The following is a 17,096-nucleotide window of genomic DNA, read 5'->3' as shown; positions in this document are numbered from 1 at the left end:
GGGTTTTCTTATTGCTTCCTTTCTCGTTATTCCAGGAAGGACTAGCACCATCGTCATCAATGGATTTGTCCAAGGTTGGAGAGAGGATCTTGAACTCCGTCATATCCACCACATCGCGCAGCCAGCTGCTTCCCCTCTCTGATCGCCCCGAGGTAAATAAAAATGAAAGAAGATTCAAATGCGCCATTTCTAGTTTCAGTTGATTCCTATCTGAATCCATGGAGTTGAATCGTTGATTGTTGTTTTACGGTTTAGCTAAGACAACGTGTTTGAATCTGTTATGCATTGTTTGTGATGTGTCCGATTGGTGCGAGTTTTTCAATCGTTTTAGAGACGTGTTCGTTTCGAGTTTCGGATTATATGATTTTTGGTGATCTGATATTCTGATTAGTTGCTCCGTGCGACTTGGAGTTTTAGCTCGTGCTTTTAATGAATGTGAAATGAATCTTTGTTGTTCTGCAGATTCCTGCTCGAGCTGCTGCGGCAGCTGCAATTGCTCGTGCTATTGCAAGATTGCCTCCTCACCAGAGGTATAGCCTTTCAACGAGTTCCGAGGAGTTGAGTTCCATATATGGGAGGAGACCTCATGATCAAGTGGTGGAGGAACTGGAGGATGGATTCTATGAAGAGGTGCTATGTGATGGCGTCTCTTTAGTTTTGATTGTGTGCTGATATTTTCTTGCATCCTCCTTTCTGTTGAAGGGACATAGCATTTTAAATTTAAAAATGCTATGCTTTTACTTACATCTATTTACATATTTAATAATTATTAGAAGAAGATGAACGACGTCTGTAACTTGTAAGTAAATAAATATTAAGTTTCTCAGTACTTCCTTGCATCCACATGCAAGCATTTCAAATAGTTTCTTCTCATTTTTAATAGAAATGAACACAAATTAGATGGATTTCATCACTGTTTTAGTAAGGTGAATGAATTCTTGGCAAATCCTAGAAAATTCTGATAAATATATCTTGCTGCAGGACTTTGATCCAGTTAGGCATGTTTTGGTGCATCTTTCAGCAAACGAAAACGAGAAGATATATTTTGAAAAACAGGTATAGTTTCTCCTACTGACACTTACTGTTTGTGGAATGCATTCTAAATGTTTTGAGGAAATCACTCCTTTGTATTACTTCTACTTTGAACAGTTCTTCTTAAACCCACAGTTGATGATAGTATGCAATATCAATTCTGGTGCACAGCATCAACTCTTTTGATAAGATGCCTTAGTCTGTGATTTTTAATGTAGGCTGCCCTTAGATTGACACAATTGGATAGAGTAGCAGAGCATTTATCACGTCATGTTATGGAGCATCATGAAGTAATGGGTAAGTTCAAGGATTAATTCTCACCAACTATTTTGTGCTAGTAGATAATGTTATGCCTTTAGCATCCACCTCTTCTTTACTATCAAAATTCATGGTTTCCAATTATTGTGATTATTCATTTGCTAATCCAAAACTACAGTTCATGGTTCTATATTCATAAATCACTATATATGGAAGAATACAATAATACGTTATACTAAAATAGTGAACCCCATTGTTCCAAGTTTATTTAGAAATTCGGGAAGCTCTGTATATGGAACCTTCTAGCTGCCTTTTATGGGTCATTTGACTCATTTCATTTAGTTTACCAAAGGTTCATATATTTACTTTTGGCCAGTGAAGGGGATGAATTTGGTCAGGGAATTAGAAAGAGACTTGAGGATTGCTAATGTCATCAGCATGGTAATATAAGCTTCAGAAGGTTTTTGACAACTCCTACTGTTACAAGATTTTTATGGTTCACTGGATTATTTTTAATGGTTTTTTTTTCAGAATGGAAGAAGACACTTGACATCATCTGTCAATGAGGTTTCAAGGGATCTGATTGTGAATTCTTATTCAAAAAAGAAACAAGCTCTTCTGGTCTCTCTCTCTCTCTCTCCATAGATAAGCGCCAAACGCTACCAATTTTTTCCTGTGTCATTGTGATTTGATTTCCCTTTCTTCATGATCGTGTAAACTTTGAATGATATTTGGCAGTAACTTTATGATACGTGCTTCTACATTCACAGGACCTGCTTCCAATCTTGACTGAACTTCATCGTGCATTTGTTATGAAATCAACACTTGAATCCCTCGTTGAGGAAGGGAGTTACTGCAAGGTGTTCTTCTATATTTGTTTTGCTGCTGTGTATGGCGTTCTATTTGTTTTTGCTGTTTATTTTGAATGAAACCTAGGTTCCAAAACGTACAATTTTTTTACATTGATAATTATGCAGGCATTTCAAGTGTTTTCTGAGTATTTGCAAGTCTTAGATAGCTTGTCAGAGCTCTCAGTAATACAAGAGATGAGTCAGGGTGTGGAGGTGAATAACAAATTACTATTTACGAATACAGCTGTCTTGTAATATTTTCTTTACATCCGAGTAACTTATGTAATAAAATCCATTCTTTTGCACTTGTGTCAAAACACAAATCCCCGATGACAATATAAGATATGTTTAACTGCTTGATTTCCTCAATCATATGATTACTTAGGTTTGGCTAGGAATAACTCTACAGAAGCTGGATGGTCTTTTATTGGAAATATGCCAGGAGTTCAAGCAAGATGGGTATATAACAGTGAGTGTGCAGATTTTATGTTTTGTATTTTTATTTCCTTTCGCAGGAAATTGATTGTTGTTCTATTTTCATGGAGCTAGTAGCAAGCAGACAGTTTTGTGATGAGCCTTTGGACTTGCTTTGTTGTACTTTTCCTTCAATGACATATTTGGCAACATTAAAAATTATGTATGGAGGTTGAACGTTAGTTTTGTAACATAAATCCATATACAGTTGAACTACTGTAGTCAATCACATGCCAATAGGTTCTTCTAATTTGGACTAGCTTTGACTAAATAAACTATCATCACATTATCATATTTTCAAAAAAGAATTGGTTGCCAAAACGTGTTTTTATGACTTACCCAGGTTCATTTAGCAAGACATTCTGAAAAACATCTGTTTGTTTCATCATCACATGTTTGCTCACGCATGTTTTTATTAGCATGTTTTCATTATGACAATAATATCTATCTCTGGTTCAATTTAAAGTCAGAACATGGCTCGTTTATATATAACAAACTGCTATCAACATTTGACCCCAATGGATGTGCTGTGTATGCTGAGATTTTCTATTGGACTACTGGTATATATTATCAAACCGGAATGTAATACAAGCTGAGTTGATACAGGTAATCGATGCATATGCATTAATGGGAGATACAACTGGCCTTGCTGAAAAGATACAAAGTTTCTTCATGCAAGAAGTTATATCAGAAACCAACTCTGTGTTAAAATTTATTGTGCAAGAGGTATGACAATATGTTCTTTCTGACTTCCTCTGTAGGATCATCTGGGTTTCTACCTGTTTGGTTTGCGTTTTCAGTTTTAATATTTTCTATTTTAGAAATTTTACGAAGGCAAAAGTAAAACAGGAAACATGATTTATTGTTTTCCCTTTTGGGATAGGGGCAATATGGGTACTAGCTTGTGATATTTTGGGATGGATGGGTTAAGCAACTCTAAGAGGCTCCTGATGTATTTTAATTCTGAATTATTTAACTTTTCTTGTTAGCGACTAGCTAAAGATCTGTCTACCTGATTCTCTCTGTTTCTTGTATATGTTATTATCAGTTAATTGCAGTAAATAATCCGTGACATTGCAGTCTGATTCATGAGTCTTAAGAGTACAATATATTCTTAATGAGTGAAAAGAAAACAACGGAAATCGGTATTGTTGAAAGAGATGGATAAGCACAAGTTTTTACTGCTTGATTTAAAGGATTATAATTTCTTTTCCCTTCATCCAAATTGGCAGAGAACTTGTTTAATTATAATGTTGGTCTCTCTTGCAGGAGGAAGAGTTTCCTTCACAAAATAGTAGGTACTTTTCAATTCCCTTCACATGCTTAGTTACCATCTTGTAGTCACCAATTACAATACTTTTGTTGTGCTTCATGAATGTTATTTGATTCCAGGCTCACTTACAGCGATCTATGCCTTCACATACCTGAATCTAAGTTTAGACAGTGCTTATTAAGAACATTGGCTATTCTATTTGAAATTATGTGTTCATACCACGAAATTATGGATTTTCAGCTAGAAAGAAAGGTAAACTTGGGTTTCTTCTAACGAGATATTACTTTCTTCTCTGCTTACATATATTCATATAGGCTGGAATTAGGTCAGTATTTATTCTTGGCCTCCTATCAGCAGCCGATGCTCTTTTTTTTCGTGTGTGTGTGTGTTATCATTTGTTTACATTGAATTAAAGCATCTATGACCCAAGCAGTTAGGAGTTCAATCTTTATGTCCCTATTAAAGTGACAATAACGTCTTATACATATTAGGTAGGATTGCCTTTGCGCATCAATTATACTATTTGACACTACCAGGGGGGAAATTTTAAAATTTTCAGTAAAAGCTCAATAGCTCTTTTTTAAAATAGTTTCCTGTAAATGGTTCGAGAGTATTCCTCAATTCTTTATAATCAGAATATGTTCCATTTGATGCCCATATAGCTACTGCATAAAAGGAACATGCTACTTATGAAATGAAACCCAATCATAAGGAAGTTCGAGGAAACCTAGGTTTGATTTGCATTTGGTCGAGCAAAGTACTACTCAATGGTAGATTACATGTATAACTAGAATTTAAACACCAATATGCATCTAATCTTAAGACTAGGAATAAAGCTATTCACGCTGAGTGCACTATTACAAGAATTTAGTTTTTTGATATATGCTATTCATTCTAATTACGTTTGGTCAATTTTACCTGCAGGATTCAGTAGACCAAACTTCAAATACGTGCAACAATGACATTTCCTGCAGTCCAGGTGAGGCTCAGGAAGTTGTTTCAGATGTAAGAGCCAGCAACAATTCTGTGTTCAGTCCTGGGGATGTAATGTGTGGCTCGTCTTATAGGGAGGAATCTGCAACAGTTACCTCACTAGCTGAAAATAATGTAAATGATGGTTCACCATCAAGTGGTTCTCATGATCCAGTTGCTGAGGCTTCTAGAAAGGAGGACAACATAGAATCAAGCATTGATTCCCCATGGTATCATCTTCGCAAAGATGCAACAGCATTTGTTTCACAAACTCTTCAAAGAGGATGCAAGAATCTATGGCATCTTACTACTAGTCGTGTGTCAGTATTGATTTCTTCTTCTGCTGCTGCTTCTGCTAGTATTCATCAGTTCCTGAAAAATTATGAAGACCTCACTGTCTTCATATTGGCTGGGGAAGCCTTTTGTGGAATTGAAGCAGTTGAATTCAGGCAGAAGTTGAAGCTCGTCTGTGAAAACTATTTTATAACTTTTCATAAACAAAATGTACATGTAAGTGAACTAAGCGCTTCTCCTTCTTCGTAATTGTTTCTTATCATAGTGGTTGCGATTTCCTTTGAGCCTTGTATGATATTAGAGATAAGTACTAGGTACTAGTTTGAGATCTGCAAATCATGGCTCTATATGCAATCCAAGATCATACATAATGATTAATTTTGTAGGTTTGTTACTATTTTTAGGCACTTAAAGTGGTTTTGGAGAAAGATTCTTGGTTAAAATTACCTCCAGATACAGTGCAACTTGTCAGTTTTGCTGGACTTACTGGTGATGGTGCACCATTGATTTCTTTAACTAATACCAAATCAACTAATACCAGTGCAATTGATTTGGATAAATCAGTAAACTTCACACACAATAGAGCTAGGAAAAGTGGGTTTTCTGATTGGATTAGAAGGGGAAACCCATTTTTGCTAACATCATCAACCCCTAAAGAAGGTCATGGTTACTCCCAACCCAATGGAATGATTCATGGTGATATTATAGATGGGGGCTCAAGAAACAACTTCGGGGGTGATAAAGTCCAGCCTAAGAAAAATGATTCAGTTCAAATGAAGGGTGATGATTCTGTTTCTGAAGATGAAAATGAGGATCTTCTTGCTGACTTTATTGATGAAGACAGCCAACTACCTAGTCGAATTTCAAAACTGAATCTTAAAAGAGGTTATGCTTCCCATTGTAATGATGATGAGAATACAGCACACACTGGATCTTCGCTATGTTTGCTAAGGTGAGTTGTTTTCCGTTTTGCATGAACAAAATCAGCTATTATCATGTACTATATTTTGTCTCTGCCACTTTTCGAATGGGTTTATTGAGTTATTTGATGCTTTAAACATGTTAGGTGTATGGATAAATATGCAAGGCTTATGCAGAAAATAGAAGTAATAAATGTTGAATTCTTTAAGGTAAGCTCTATTCTACCGTCAAAGCACTTGTTTACACTTTCTTGGGGCCCAAAGGCCGGGACCGCTGCCAAGATTTGCTATTTTCAAATATAAGCCATCATTATGGTTTTAATTTTTCCTCTGAATTCTTTTTCCTGATTCAGTATACTGCTGCAGGGAATATGCCAGTCGTTTGAGATTTTTTTCCATTTTATATATGAAACTTTTGGTCAGCTGAATAGTAGTTCAAGTGGAAAAAGTTCACCCTGTTCTCATAATCGTAAGTGATATAGTCAGTAGGGTATTACATTCTCAAGCATTGGCAATAGAAGAATCCTGTATTTATTCATTTCTAGTGGTTGAATATAACTGGGACTTGCAGATCGGCTGAAGACAGCCTTGTCCAGAATAAAGCAAGACTGTGACATGTGGATGATGAAACCCCAGTCATCACCCACGTCTTTAGGTTCACCATTTGTACATGCAGAGTTGACCCCTACAAGTCCTCCTGGCATGAATTTTGGTCATTCTTCAGGGAATTCATTGGGTCTCACGGTATGCATTTGAGTTCATCATTTTGTATCATATAAATAATCTAGTTCTTCAACTAGATTATTATGTCGCAGGAAAGGTGTGTAGCTGTTGACGCTCTGTCTCTTGTTGCTCGGACACTGAATAGATCCAGAGCTCATCTCCGATCAATGCTTTTGCAGAGTAATACAACTGTACTTGAGGATTTCTATGTGCATCTGGTATGTGGAATATCATCCCTGAGGTCTGAGAGATTAGACTAAATTAAAACACTTTTGTTGAAGCCTTAAATTTTCAGGCACACTTAACATATTTACTGAGGTCTCTACTTCCAGTGAAAAAGCATGCTTGGATTGGATCGTTAGGATTTTTATTTTATCTACCTGTTTAACTCTAGTTGATTCATCCTTTAATAATTAATATAAAATTGCTCAATATATATGATAATGATATCTAAGGATTTCCTTAGGTGGATGCTGTTCCAGATCTTATAGAGCATGTTCATAGGACAACAGCAAGACTCCTTCTTCATGTTAATGGGTAAATATGACTTGAACTCTTGGCTGTTGTTATGAATCAAACAATATTTCTTAAGTTTCAAATTAATCTCCATGATGACAATGTGGGTCAGTCTGTTACAAATATCAGTTGAAGAGGAAAGTTATATGATGCTTAAATTATTGTTTAATAAAAGGACCAATGTGATGATCTTTGGATACATGTGGTGTTGTTCTCCAATAAACACAACTTTTGCTACTTTTTTGAGAAAACAAAGGATGAGGCGGTTAAAAATTAGTAAACTGGTTATATTATTATTAGAGAAAGCAATTCAAGCACCTAAGGAATTTAGCTTATAATTTGCGTCCTTAAGAAAAATGATATCCTTATAATGTTTGACTAGAAAGTCCCTTAATCGTAAGTCAGACTAGGGAAGTGGACAATACCACAATGCTGAAATTACCAAAATGACTCCTACTCATGTAGAATCAGTTTAGCCCTACTCAGTTTAGAAATCTTATTATCCAAGAGATAGTAACAAGGACACAGCCAAAGTGCAAAACACACCATATGCACAATGGCAATCTTCTGTGATGCTTAAAGAGCACAGAATTCTCTTAGCAAAGGCTTGTGTTTGGTGTTCAATGCAGATTGTCGTTCTTGTGTTTCCTTAAAATACCCACTGGTCCTAATTAATTTGGCCTCTTCACCATTGAGAACTTTCAATTTTATATATTGCATGACTTTAAAAATTTATTATTATATAATTTTGGTTTTCTTAAAGTTACAAATTTCTATATTTTTTGTCAACATTTTACAGGTACATCGAACGCATTGCCAATTCTAAATGGGAAGTGAAAGAGCTAGGTCTAGAGCATAATGGGTTTGTATTGCTGGATCTCATCTTAATATATATTCGATGGCAATAAAACTAGCCTAGGAAAGGGTTAAGTCTCTCGAATATTCAGCAGTATACATGTTTCTCAGTATCAGTAAATAATACACACACCGAGAGGAGTGTGATACTTTTTTTGGTATTGCCTTAATCCTAGAGAATCACTAGCATTTTCTATTACTTTATCCATACTTGATATTAGTTCCTACAGTATTTTACCTCATTGTTCATCTTGGCCTTTGTGTCTGAGACGACGTGGTATAACTTAATATTTAGCTCTATTGGTGCTATGAAACAACAACTATATAGGTAAAAAATGTATACTATTTAAACAGAACATATAGCTGCAACTTCTTTCCGGTTTTATTATATTTAATAATAAATGAGCTGCATTCTGCATGAAGTTCTTATTTAAATTGTCCTTATAGGTATGTTGATTTATTGCTGGGGGAATTTAAGCATTATGCAGCGCGACTTGCTCATGGTGGAATTCGTAAAGAGGTATTGCTCTTGCTCGATGTTGCATATGACATATACATGTATACATATAAACCCAGTTACAAGTTCTGATGACCCAAAGCAAAAATTGGTAAATATCGGTTACAATTTCATACTATTGTTTAATTTTTGAAACCAAAAAACCAAAGTAACTACTCCTAGTCTTTCAAGTATAAACTTGATCTTTGAATGTGTAGATTCAAGACAAACTATTGGACTATGGACTTGAGATCCTAGCAGAAACGCTTGTCGAAGGACTTTCACGGGTGAAGAGATGTAGTGATGAAGGACGAGCTCTAATGTCATTGGATTTGCAGGTTAATTATTTTTCAGATATGTTTAAGATCAATTTTAAGATATGTATTATTTGGTGTTTAATTTTTGTTTAATTTATTTTTTATAATAAATTTTAAATATTTAAAATTTACTAATCTTTATACTTTTAAATTAAATATTTTTTTTGGTATTTAAACACCAAATTTTTAAGTGGCATAATATTCACCTATTGTTAATATCTTTTTTAGTGCTATGAACAAATTGAATTTCAAGTCAACATGGACTAATAATTGTGGCCCTGCGATATCGTAATTTGATCCTATTTCACTGTTGAATATTATGTAATTTTTTTTATTGAAAAATTTACCAATGTCTGAAATACTTTCAAAGTTTGAGCTTTTAAGACAACAAATTTTTTCTACATCTTAGTGTCAATCAAATCTATTGTTATGGAGTAAGTATTATGATAGGACCAGTTGTAGCAGAATGATCAAACTTTATTGATATATCAGGATGGCCAATTAGCTCTCCCTAAAAGGTTCTACACAGCTGGAATTATCAGCTCAGAGAGAGAGAGAGATCCTCTCCAATTTCTAACAGAATTCACAACAAAAAAACTATCCTCTCTAAACTATTATATTCTAGCTATTTATAACAATCTATCAGCCAGCTGGATATCCTAACAATCCTAAAACACTTCTACATGACCTCTACTTACTTCTCCTTTTGTAACACAGTCCAAACTTGTTAGTAGTAGGCGCCTCTCTATCAATACTCCCCTCTCGGACAACCACCTTGTCCTCAAGGTGGAGTTCCGGAAAGGTGGCCCGCAGTGTCGCTGCTCGCTCCCAGCTGTCCTCACAAGGAGATAGGCCCACCCAGCGCACCAAATACTCCAATGCCCCATCCTCTGCGGTTCGCGATGCCACAATCTGGGATGGCTGCGTCATCAGCTCACCTTCCTCAGCCAGCCCTGGTGGAAGCGTCTGTACCTGCTGCTGCGGCGGGACAGCCTTTTTCAACTTGCTAACATGGAAGACCGGGTGAAGTCTGCACCATTGAGGCATGGCTAACCTGTATGCCATTGCCCCTATCCTCTCAACCACTTCAAGCGGTCCATAGTACTGAGGGCTTAGCTTTTCATTGACCCTCCGCGCCAGTATCCGCATCCGATAAGGTTGCATTTTTAAATAAACCCACTCACCCGGCTTGAACTCGATATCCCTTCGATGCTCATCCGCTGCTTGTTTCATTCGCTGCTGAGCCTGCACCAAGTGCATCTTCAACTCTACCAACACCGCATCCTTGGCTGCAGTCAATACTGCCACCTCCTCGACATGTGATGGAAATGTCTCTCCCCGGAAAAGAATAGGTGCCGGCACCCCATAAAGTGCTTGAAATAGAGTTGTTTGGGCTGAGGCATTGTAGGAGGTATTAAACCAAAACTCAGTCCATGGTAGCCACTCCAACCATCTCTTTGGGTAGCCCCCCGCAAAGCACCGCGAATAAGTCTCCAAACAACGATTCACCACCTCGGTTTGGCCATCGGTTTGCGGATGAAATGTCGTGCTGTACTTCAATTTTGTCCCTGCTGCTTGGAACAGTTCGGACCAAAACTTACTCATGAACACCCTATCCCTATCCGATATGATTGACTTGGGAAACCCGTGCAGTTTAACTACCTCTTTAATAAAGGCTAGTGCCACCTCCTTGGCTGAAAATGGATGAGCTAAGGGGATAAAGTGAGCATATTTAGTTAACCGATCGACCACTACTAGGATAGTGTCCATGCCTTTGGATTTTGGCAATGCCGCCACAAAATCCATTGTAACGTGCTCCCAAACTCGCTCCGAGACTGGTAGTGGCTGCAACAGCCCCGCCGGTTTCATCGTTGCATGCTTGTTTTGCTGGCAAGTGTGGCAGCCCACAACATAATCCCTGATCCGTTGCCTCATGCCGCGCCAATGAACCGCTGCTGCCAGCCGCTTATAGGTTCGAAAGAAGCCTGAATGTCCACCCGCTCCGCTATCATGGGACTCAGCCAGCAAAAGTGGGATCTGAGAAGAATTTGCAGGCAACACTGCTCTCCCTTGATAAAACAGCCGACCCTTGTGTAGGGAATACCCCGGATAGTCATTCCGCCCCTGCTGCAAGGCGACCACAATCTTTTGTAGCTCTTGGTCGTGAGCCACCTCCTCTTCCACCGTTTCCCAGAGGTTCATATGTACTACTGAAATCGCCCTTGCCATCATTTGCTGTGACAACGCATCTGCTGCCTTATTCTCAAGGCCTGGCCGGTATCGGATCTCAAAATCCAGGCCTAACAATTTAGTGGTCCACTTCAAGTAAGTTGGGTCCATAAGTCGCTGGTCCATGAGGAACTTCAGACTTCGCTGATCTGTGAGAACAATAAAATGGCGACCCAACAAGTAATGCCGCCACTTTTGGACAACGAAGACAATGGCCATCAACTCCCTCTCATATGCAGATTTTTGTCCGGCCCTTGGAGATAGTGCTTGGCTTAGGAATGCTATTGATCTGCCTTGCTGGGACAGCACCGCACCCAACCCCTCACTCGATGCATCTGTTTCCAAAATAAAGTCTTGATTGAAATCCAGAATTGCTAGAGTCGGTAGGTCTGCCATTAGCCTCTTCAATCTCTCGAAAGCTTCCTGTGCCTTGTCATTCCATTCAAACACATTTCGCTTTGTCAGCTCCGTTAACGGCTTGGCGATTACCCCATATCCTTGCACAAACCGCCTATAGTAGCCGGTAAGGCCCAAGAATCCTCGTAAAGCTCGCTAGTCCGTAGGCACCGGCCACTCTAGCATCGCTGTGGTTTTGTTAGGATCCGTCGAGACCCCTTGTGCCGAGATAATGTGGCCCAAGTACTCCACCGAGCTTACTGCGAATGTGCATTTCTTCTCATTCAACACCAGCTGGTTCTCCACTAAAATCTGGAAAACTTGTTGGAGATGAAGGGCATGGCTAGCCATATCCTGACTGTAGATGAGGATATCATAAAAAAAACTAGGACAAATTTCCGCAATAGAGGCTTAAGAATGTCATTCATTAAGGCTTGGAAGGAGCTAGGGGCGTTGGTCAAGCCGAAGGGCATGACTAGAAACTCATAATGGCCCTCATGAGTGCGGAAGGCGGTCTTGTGGATGTCTTGGTCCCTCATCCGAATTTGGTGGTACCCCGATTTTAAATCCAGCTTAGAGAAAACTGCAGCTCCCGCCAATTCATCGAGTAGCTCATCAATGACGGGAATAGGAAATTTATCCGACACCGTAATACCATTTAACGCCCTATAATCGACACAGAATCTGCAGCTGCCGTCCTTTTTCTTCACCAACAATATCGGACTCGCATAGGGACTGGAGCTTGGCCGAATTATCCCTGAGGCTAGCATTTCACATACCATTAGTTCAATTACTGCTTTCTGATGGTGCGGGTAACGATAAGGTCTTATATTCGGAATTGAAGCTCCTTCTATTAGTGGAATGGCATGATCATGGTAATGATGTGGTGGCAGCTCCGGTAATGCCTGAAACACCTTAGCATGAGACGCTAACACTGATTCGATTGCCTGCGGCTCCTGCAATACCATAGCCGCTTGCAAAGTCATGGGCCACAGCTGGACCATAAATCCTTCTCCCCCTTCTTGAATGGACAAAACTACAGATTGAAGGTGCATACCTCCATAGCACAGCTCTGGGTCCCCCTGCAATGTAACCATGCTGTCCCCATTCCGAAATTGAAGGTGTGATTTTTTGAAGTTTGCGAGAACGTCTCCCAACTTATCTAGCCACGCTAGTCCCAGGACAAATTCCGCTTCGTCAGTTGGGAAGATGAAGAAGTCTTCCTTGATTGCCACTTCCTTGAATTGGAGTGTGACACCCAAACACCTTCCCTGTCCCTCTGTATTGGTACTTTCCACTACCTTGACCTGGAACTTAGGGGTGTTGTCAATTCTCAGGCCCAACTCAGTGATAATCTCTGGTGTCGCGAAGTTGTCCGAAGCTCCACAATCTATGAGAACGCGTACACGGTGGCCATTTACCTCTGCCCAGGCTTTGATTGACTTGTGATGTCCACTTAAGCTCATGAATTTGAGCTCCAATTGTCCATGTTCCCCTGTTTCCGGAACTGCCTCATGCTGTAACCAATCCGCTTCAAAGTCTGGCTCCATGAGTAAAAGCTTGAACTCTCTATTCTTGCCATTGTGATTTGCAATGTATAGTTCGTCACAGAGGAAGCATTCCCCCTTGGCCCGCTTAGCTCTATATTCCTCGTTGCTGAGATGTCTCAATCTGCGCCGTCGCAAGGGGTCTGTCGTCAACTCCATGCTGTTGCTTACTGCAGAGGTGGACGCTGTAGCGGGATGCACCGCTTTGGTGGCGGTTGAATTGACAACGGTGAAGTTGGGAGCTAGTGATTTACCTCATCCCGATGTCCCTCGCAATGCAGCATTGCGGTTTTCGACCTTCTGTGCCAGTTCCATTAACTCGTCCACTGACTGGTATGGGAACAGTTTACATTCTTCTCCTACTTCTGGTTTCAGCCCATTCAAGAAGAGATCCATCAGCAATTCTGGTGCAATTCCACAGAGGGGCCGCGCGTGATGCATGAACTGGTCAACATAGTCCCGCACTGAGTTCGTCTGTTTCAGCTTCAGCAGCACTTGATACGGGCTCTGTAGCCGTTCCGGTTGAAAGTGCCACAGTAGCGCCGCACTGAAAAACCGCCACTGCAGCACCGGCGCCGTCGCCTCCCACCACCTGAACCACGTGAATACTCTTCCTTCCATTGCAAAGGTGGCGACCGTGAGCCATTCCCCCTCTGACACTGTGCGTAGCAAGAAGAATTGCTCCATGCGTTCAACCCAAACCACCGCGTCGTCTCCGCGGAAGATCGGAAGTTCCAGCTTTCGCCATTGCTTCGGCGCGCTGCGGCTTCCGGCCGATGAGCCTGCGGCCAGGTGCGATCCCGGTGAACCACGCTCATTCCGATTAGGCACGCGATTTTCGAACGCATCTATTCGAGAATCGAAGCGCCGTAGCGTCTCCTGCATCGATCGGAATATCTCCTCCATGCGCGATTTAATCGTGTCAAATCGTGACTCCATTTTCCTCGATCTCGATTGCACCATTCAGCGTCGGGATCCTCAAGCTCTTGATACCAGTTGATAGGACCAGTTGTAGCAGAATGATCAAGCTTTATTGATATACTGGGATGGCCAATTAGCTCTCCCTAGAAGGTTCTACACAGCTGGAACTACCAGCTTAGAGAGAGATCCTCTCCAATTTCTAACAGAATTCACAACAGAAAAACTATCCTCCCTAAACTACTATATCCTAGCTATTTATAACAACCTATCAGCCAGCTGGATATCCTAACAACTCCTAAAATACTTCTACATGACCTCTACTTACCTCTCCTTTTGTAACACAGTCCAAACCTGTTAGTAGTAGGCGCCTCTATATCATATTAATTGCAGACAAAACGTCAAAACCAATATATTGATAAATCCTTCTTCCCGTCGTAGTTGTAGCTTTCAGTTGCCCTATGTTATATTAGGATTTTTTTTGCTCTCCTTTCAGGTTTTAATCAATGGGCTACAACATCTTTTGTCGTTGAATGTGAAGTCCAAGCTACAAATGGTTGAAACTTATATCAAGGTAAGGAAGAAAGGAACCAATAATAAGGATCTCATCAACCTGGTAACATAACACACTCCACTTGTGTTTTCATATACAAAATACTCTTGGTCATAAGGTCAAAATAAATTTCCTTTCGCCTATCATTTACTATTTGATAATGTCAAATATTTCTTGTTTGACGCTTCCATTATGGGGCAGCCAAAATATAATTTTCTTACGGACATCTACACTTTCACTTCCAAACCAGGCTTACTACCTTCCTGATAAAGAATATGTGCAATGGGCACATGCACACCCGGTAAGGACATTCCATTTATGTGGCTTCATTACAAGTTCTCACACGAACTTTAATAAAGAATTCCATCCTTTGCAGGTATATAGTAAAAGCCAGATTGTTGGACTGGTCAACCTGGTCGCCTCTATGAAAGGTTGGAAGCGGAAAACCAGGTTGCAAGTACTAGAGAAGATTGAGTGATGTTCCTCTCCCTTTTTCTTCTATTTTATTTTCTAAAAATTTATTGTTGTGTCTCAGGCGTATATATAGAATCTTTGCTCCTTTTATCCTTAGTCTACTTTATTCCACTCTTGGGCGCTCTTTGTAAAGTAGTGTATATTGCATGGTATTTAAACTCTTGATAATTACGGAGTAATTTTCTTTCCTGAATGTGTATCTTCTGGAAATATCCTTAGTCCTGTATGTAGTGTATGATAGTGCATAAAAAGTAAGATGTGAAATGGAACTCATCATTATCTTACGGGCTTTTATGTTGGTATAGTGAAGTCCATAATTGCTGAAATGACTTGATCCCTTCATTATTCTAGTTTTATTCTATTTCGTTTATCTTCTTGTACATAACAATCATCACTTCATCAGAAATTGATAAGATTAATTTCTACTGCTTGCAAGTTTAAGAATTGTTTATGGTGTCTTCTACTGTTGGCAGTGCTCTACCTTCCCTGTATGTTCTATAAAAGTAGAGTTAATTTGAAGTTGTAAAGTGAACGTATGAAGAGGGGTTAACCGTTTAATTAACATTGCAATAGAAATTACAAATCCAAAAAATTAAAGTTGTAATTAACCCATAATCATCATTTTCTCACTTTACAATCTCTCTCATCCAAATCCATGTGATCATGTCCTTTTGGTTACACGCTTGCACACTACATTGTCTTACCTGTGTGAAAAAAGTGAACTTGAACGAGCACCATGTGCCTTTCATGCACATTTCACTTCATGCATGCGTACGTTATTATTCTGCGTTATATATATTTCCGTCTCTAAAAGAAGAAATGTTATTCTACTCCTTTAAAACTGATGTAGACAGTTATAAATTGTAGAAATAAATGTATAAATAATTATGAATAAAAAAGATTTAGCTCATGTGATCTAAAAATATATATTAATTAAAATTATTATTAGTAATTTTAATTTTTTCAATAAATATATTCAAAAGATAATTATTTTCATTTTTTTTTATAAAACTTTCAATTGATATTTTATTTTAATACATATATGCTCTTAAAACATATATTAAGAGAGGTTAAATTCATTAAAAAAATATGTGAGATCTACAGAAAAATTATAGAATCCACACTTTTATTTCTATACTCCAAAACTGTCTACATCTTGGAGGAACAGAAATATTCAAATATCACTTATGGCATTTATAGGATTTTTTTATAAATGAATAAATAAAATATATTATTTATCAATATATGTTTTATAAAAAAATTAATTTTTTATTACTTATTTTGTTTATTAATGAAATAAAAATATACATATCTTATTGTTATTGACAACGAGGTACGTTATAAAAAATGTGATAAAAATAAAAGGGAAGAATGTAAATAATTTTTAAAAAGAATATATAAGTAAATAATAGTTTCTTTCATTTATTTTAAAACGCATTTATATTATGGGTAATAAATCTGGCTTGCCTGAATTGTTATTTTCTATAATAAGGATATTATAGTTATTTTTTATAAAAAATAAATTTAGACCGGTTTAAGATTTGATTTCCCATCTTTTCGATTAAATTAATTTATCTGACATAATTTTGACAAAAATAACACGGTTTAATCTATTATATATACTAAATTATAATTACTATAAAATATCTTTAAAAAAAAGACGTCTTAAACGTCTCTATTTGAGTGGCTCTCATTATTTAATGTTATGGTGAAGAACCAAAAAAATTAAAAGTAATTAGGACATTTATTTATGGTTTAATTATTCTGTTGTTTCGTATAATTTTACTAAATTTTAATTAAATTTTTATGTTTTTTAATTAGGTTTTTATACTGCTTTTAATTTTATAATTAGGTCATTTACATGTCAAAAATATTAAAATTAATAAAATATTTCTCCTATATTTGGTAAAAAATCTAATTAGATTTTTAATTATGAATACATTTAATTTGTAATGAAATATTCAATTAACTCTAATATTTTTTATATTGAAAAGGACC

General features: G+C 37.9%; 1 protein-coding gene across 1 annotated transcript; it reads left to right on the top strand.

Annotated features, from left to right (window-relative positions):
• The first annotated feature begins 50 nt into the window (after positions 1-50).
• LOC130945747 (uncharacterized) lies at positions 51-15,290 on the top strand. The gene is made up of 25 exons (XM_057874453.1): positions 51-152; positions 463-630; positions 982-1,056; positions 1,251-1,329; positions 1,667-1,731; positions 1,822-1,911; positions 2,061-2,150; positions 2,268-2,354; positions 2,527-2,610; positions 3,222-3,341; positions 3,885-3,913; positions 4,008-4,140; positions 4,813-5,370; positions 5,559-6,106; positions 6,221-6,284; positions 6,441-6,543; positions 6,646-6,818; positions 6,890-7,015; positions 7,264-7,334; positions 8,113-8,175; positions 8,616-8,688; positions 8,883-9,002; positions 14,568-14,645; positions 14,875-14,925; positions 15,001-15,290. Exons 1-25 carry the CDS (start codon positions 60-62, stop codon positions 15,100-15,102), a joined length of 3,243 nt encoding a protein of 1,080 aa, XP_057730436.1. The 5' UTR covers positions 51-59; the 3' UTR covers positions 15,103-15,290.
• Positions 15,291-17,096: the final 1,806 nt, after the last annotated feature.

Source organism: Arachis stenosperma, chromosome 8 (genome assembly GCF_014773155.1).
Source record: "Arachis stenosperma cultivar V10309 chromosome 8, arast.V10309.gnm1.PFL2, whole genome shotgun sequence".
NCBI classification, from domain to species: domain Eukaryota; kingdom Viridiplantae; phylum Streptophyta; class Magnoliopsida; order Fabales; family Fabaceae; genus Arachis; species Arachis stenosperma.
This window is presented reverse-complemented; position numbering and strand designations above follow the sequence as displayed.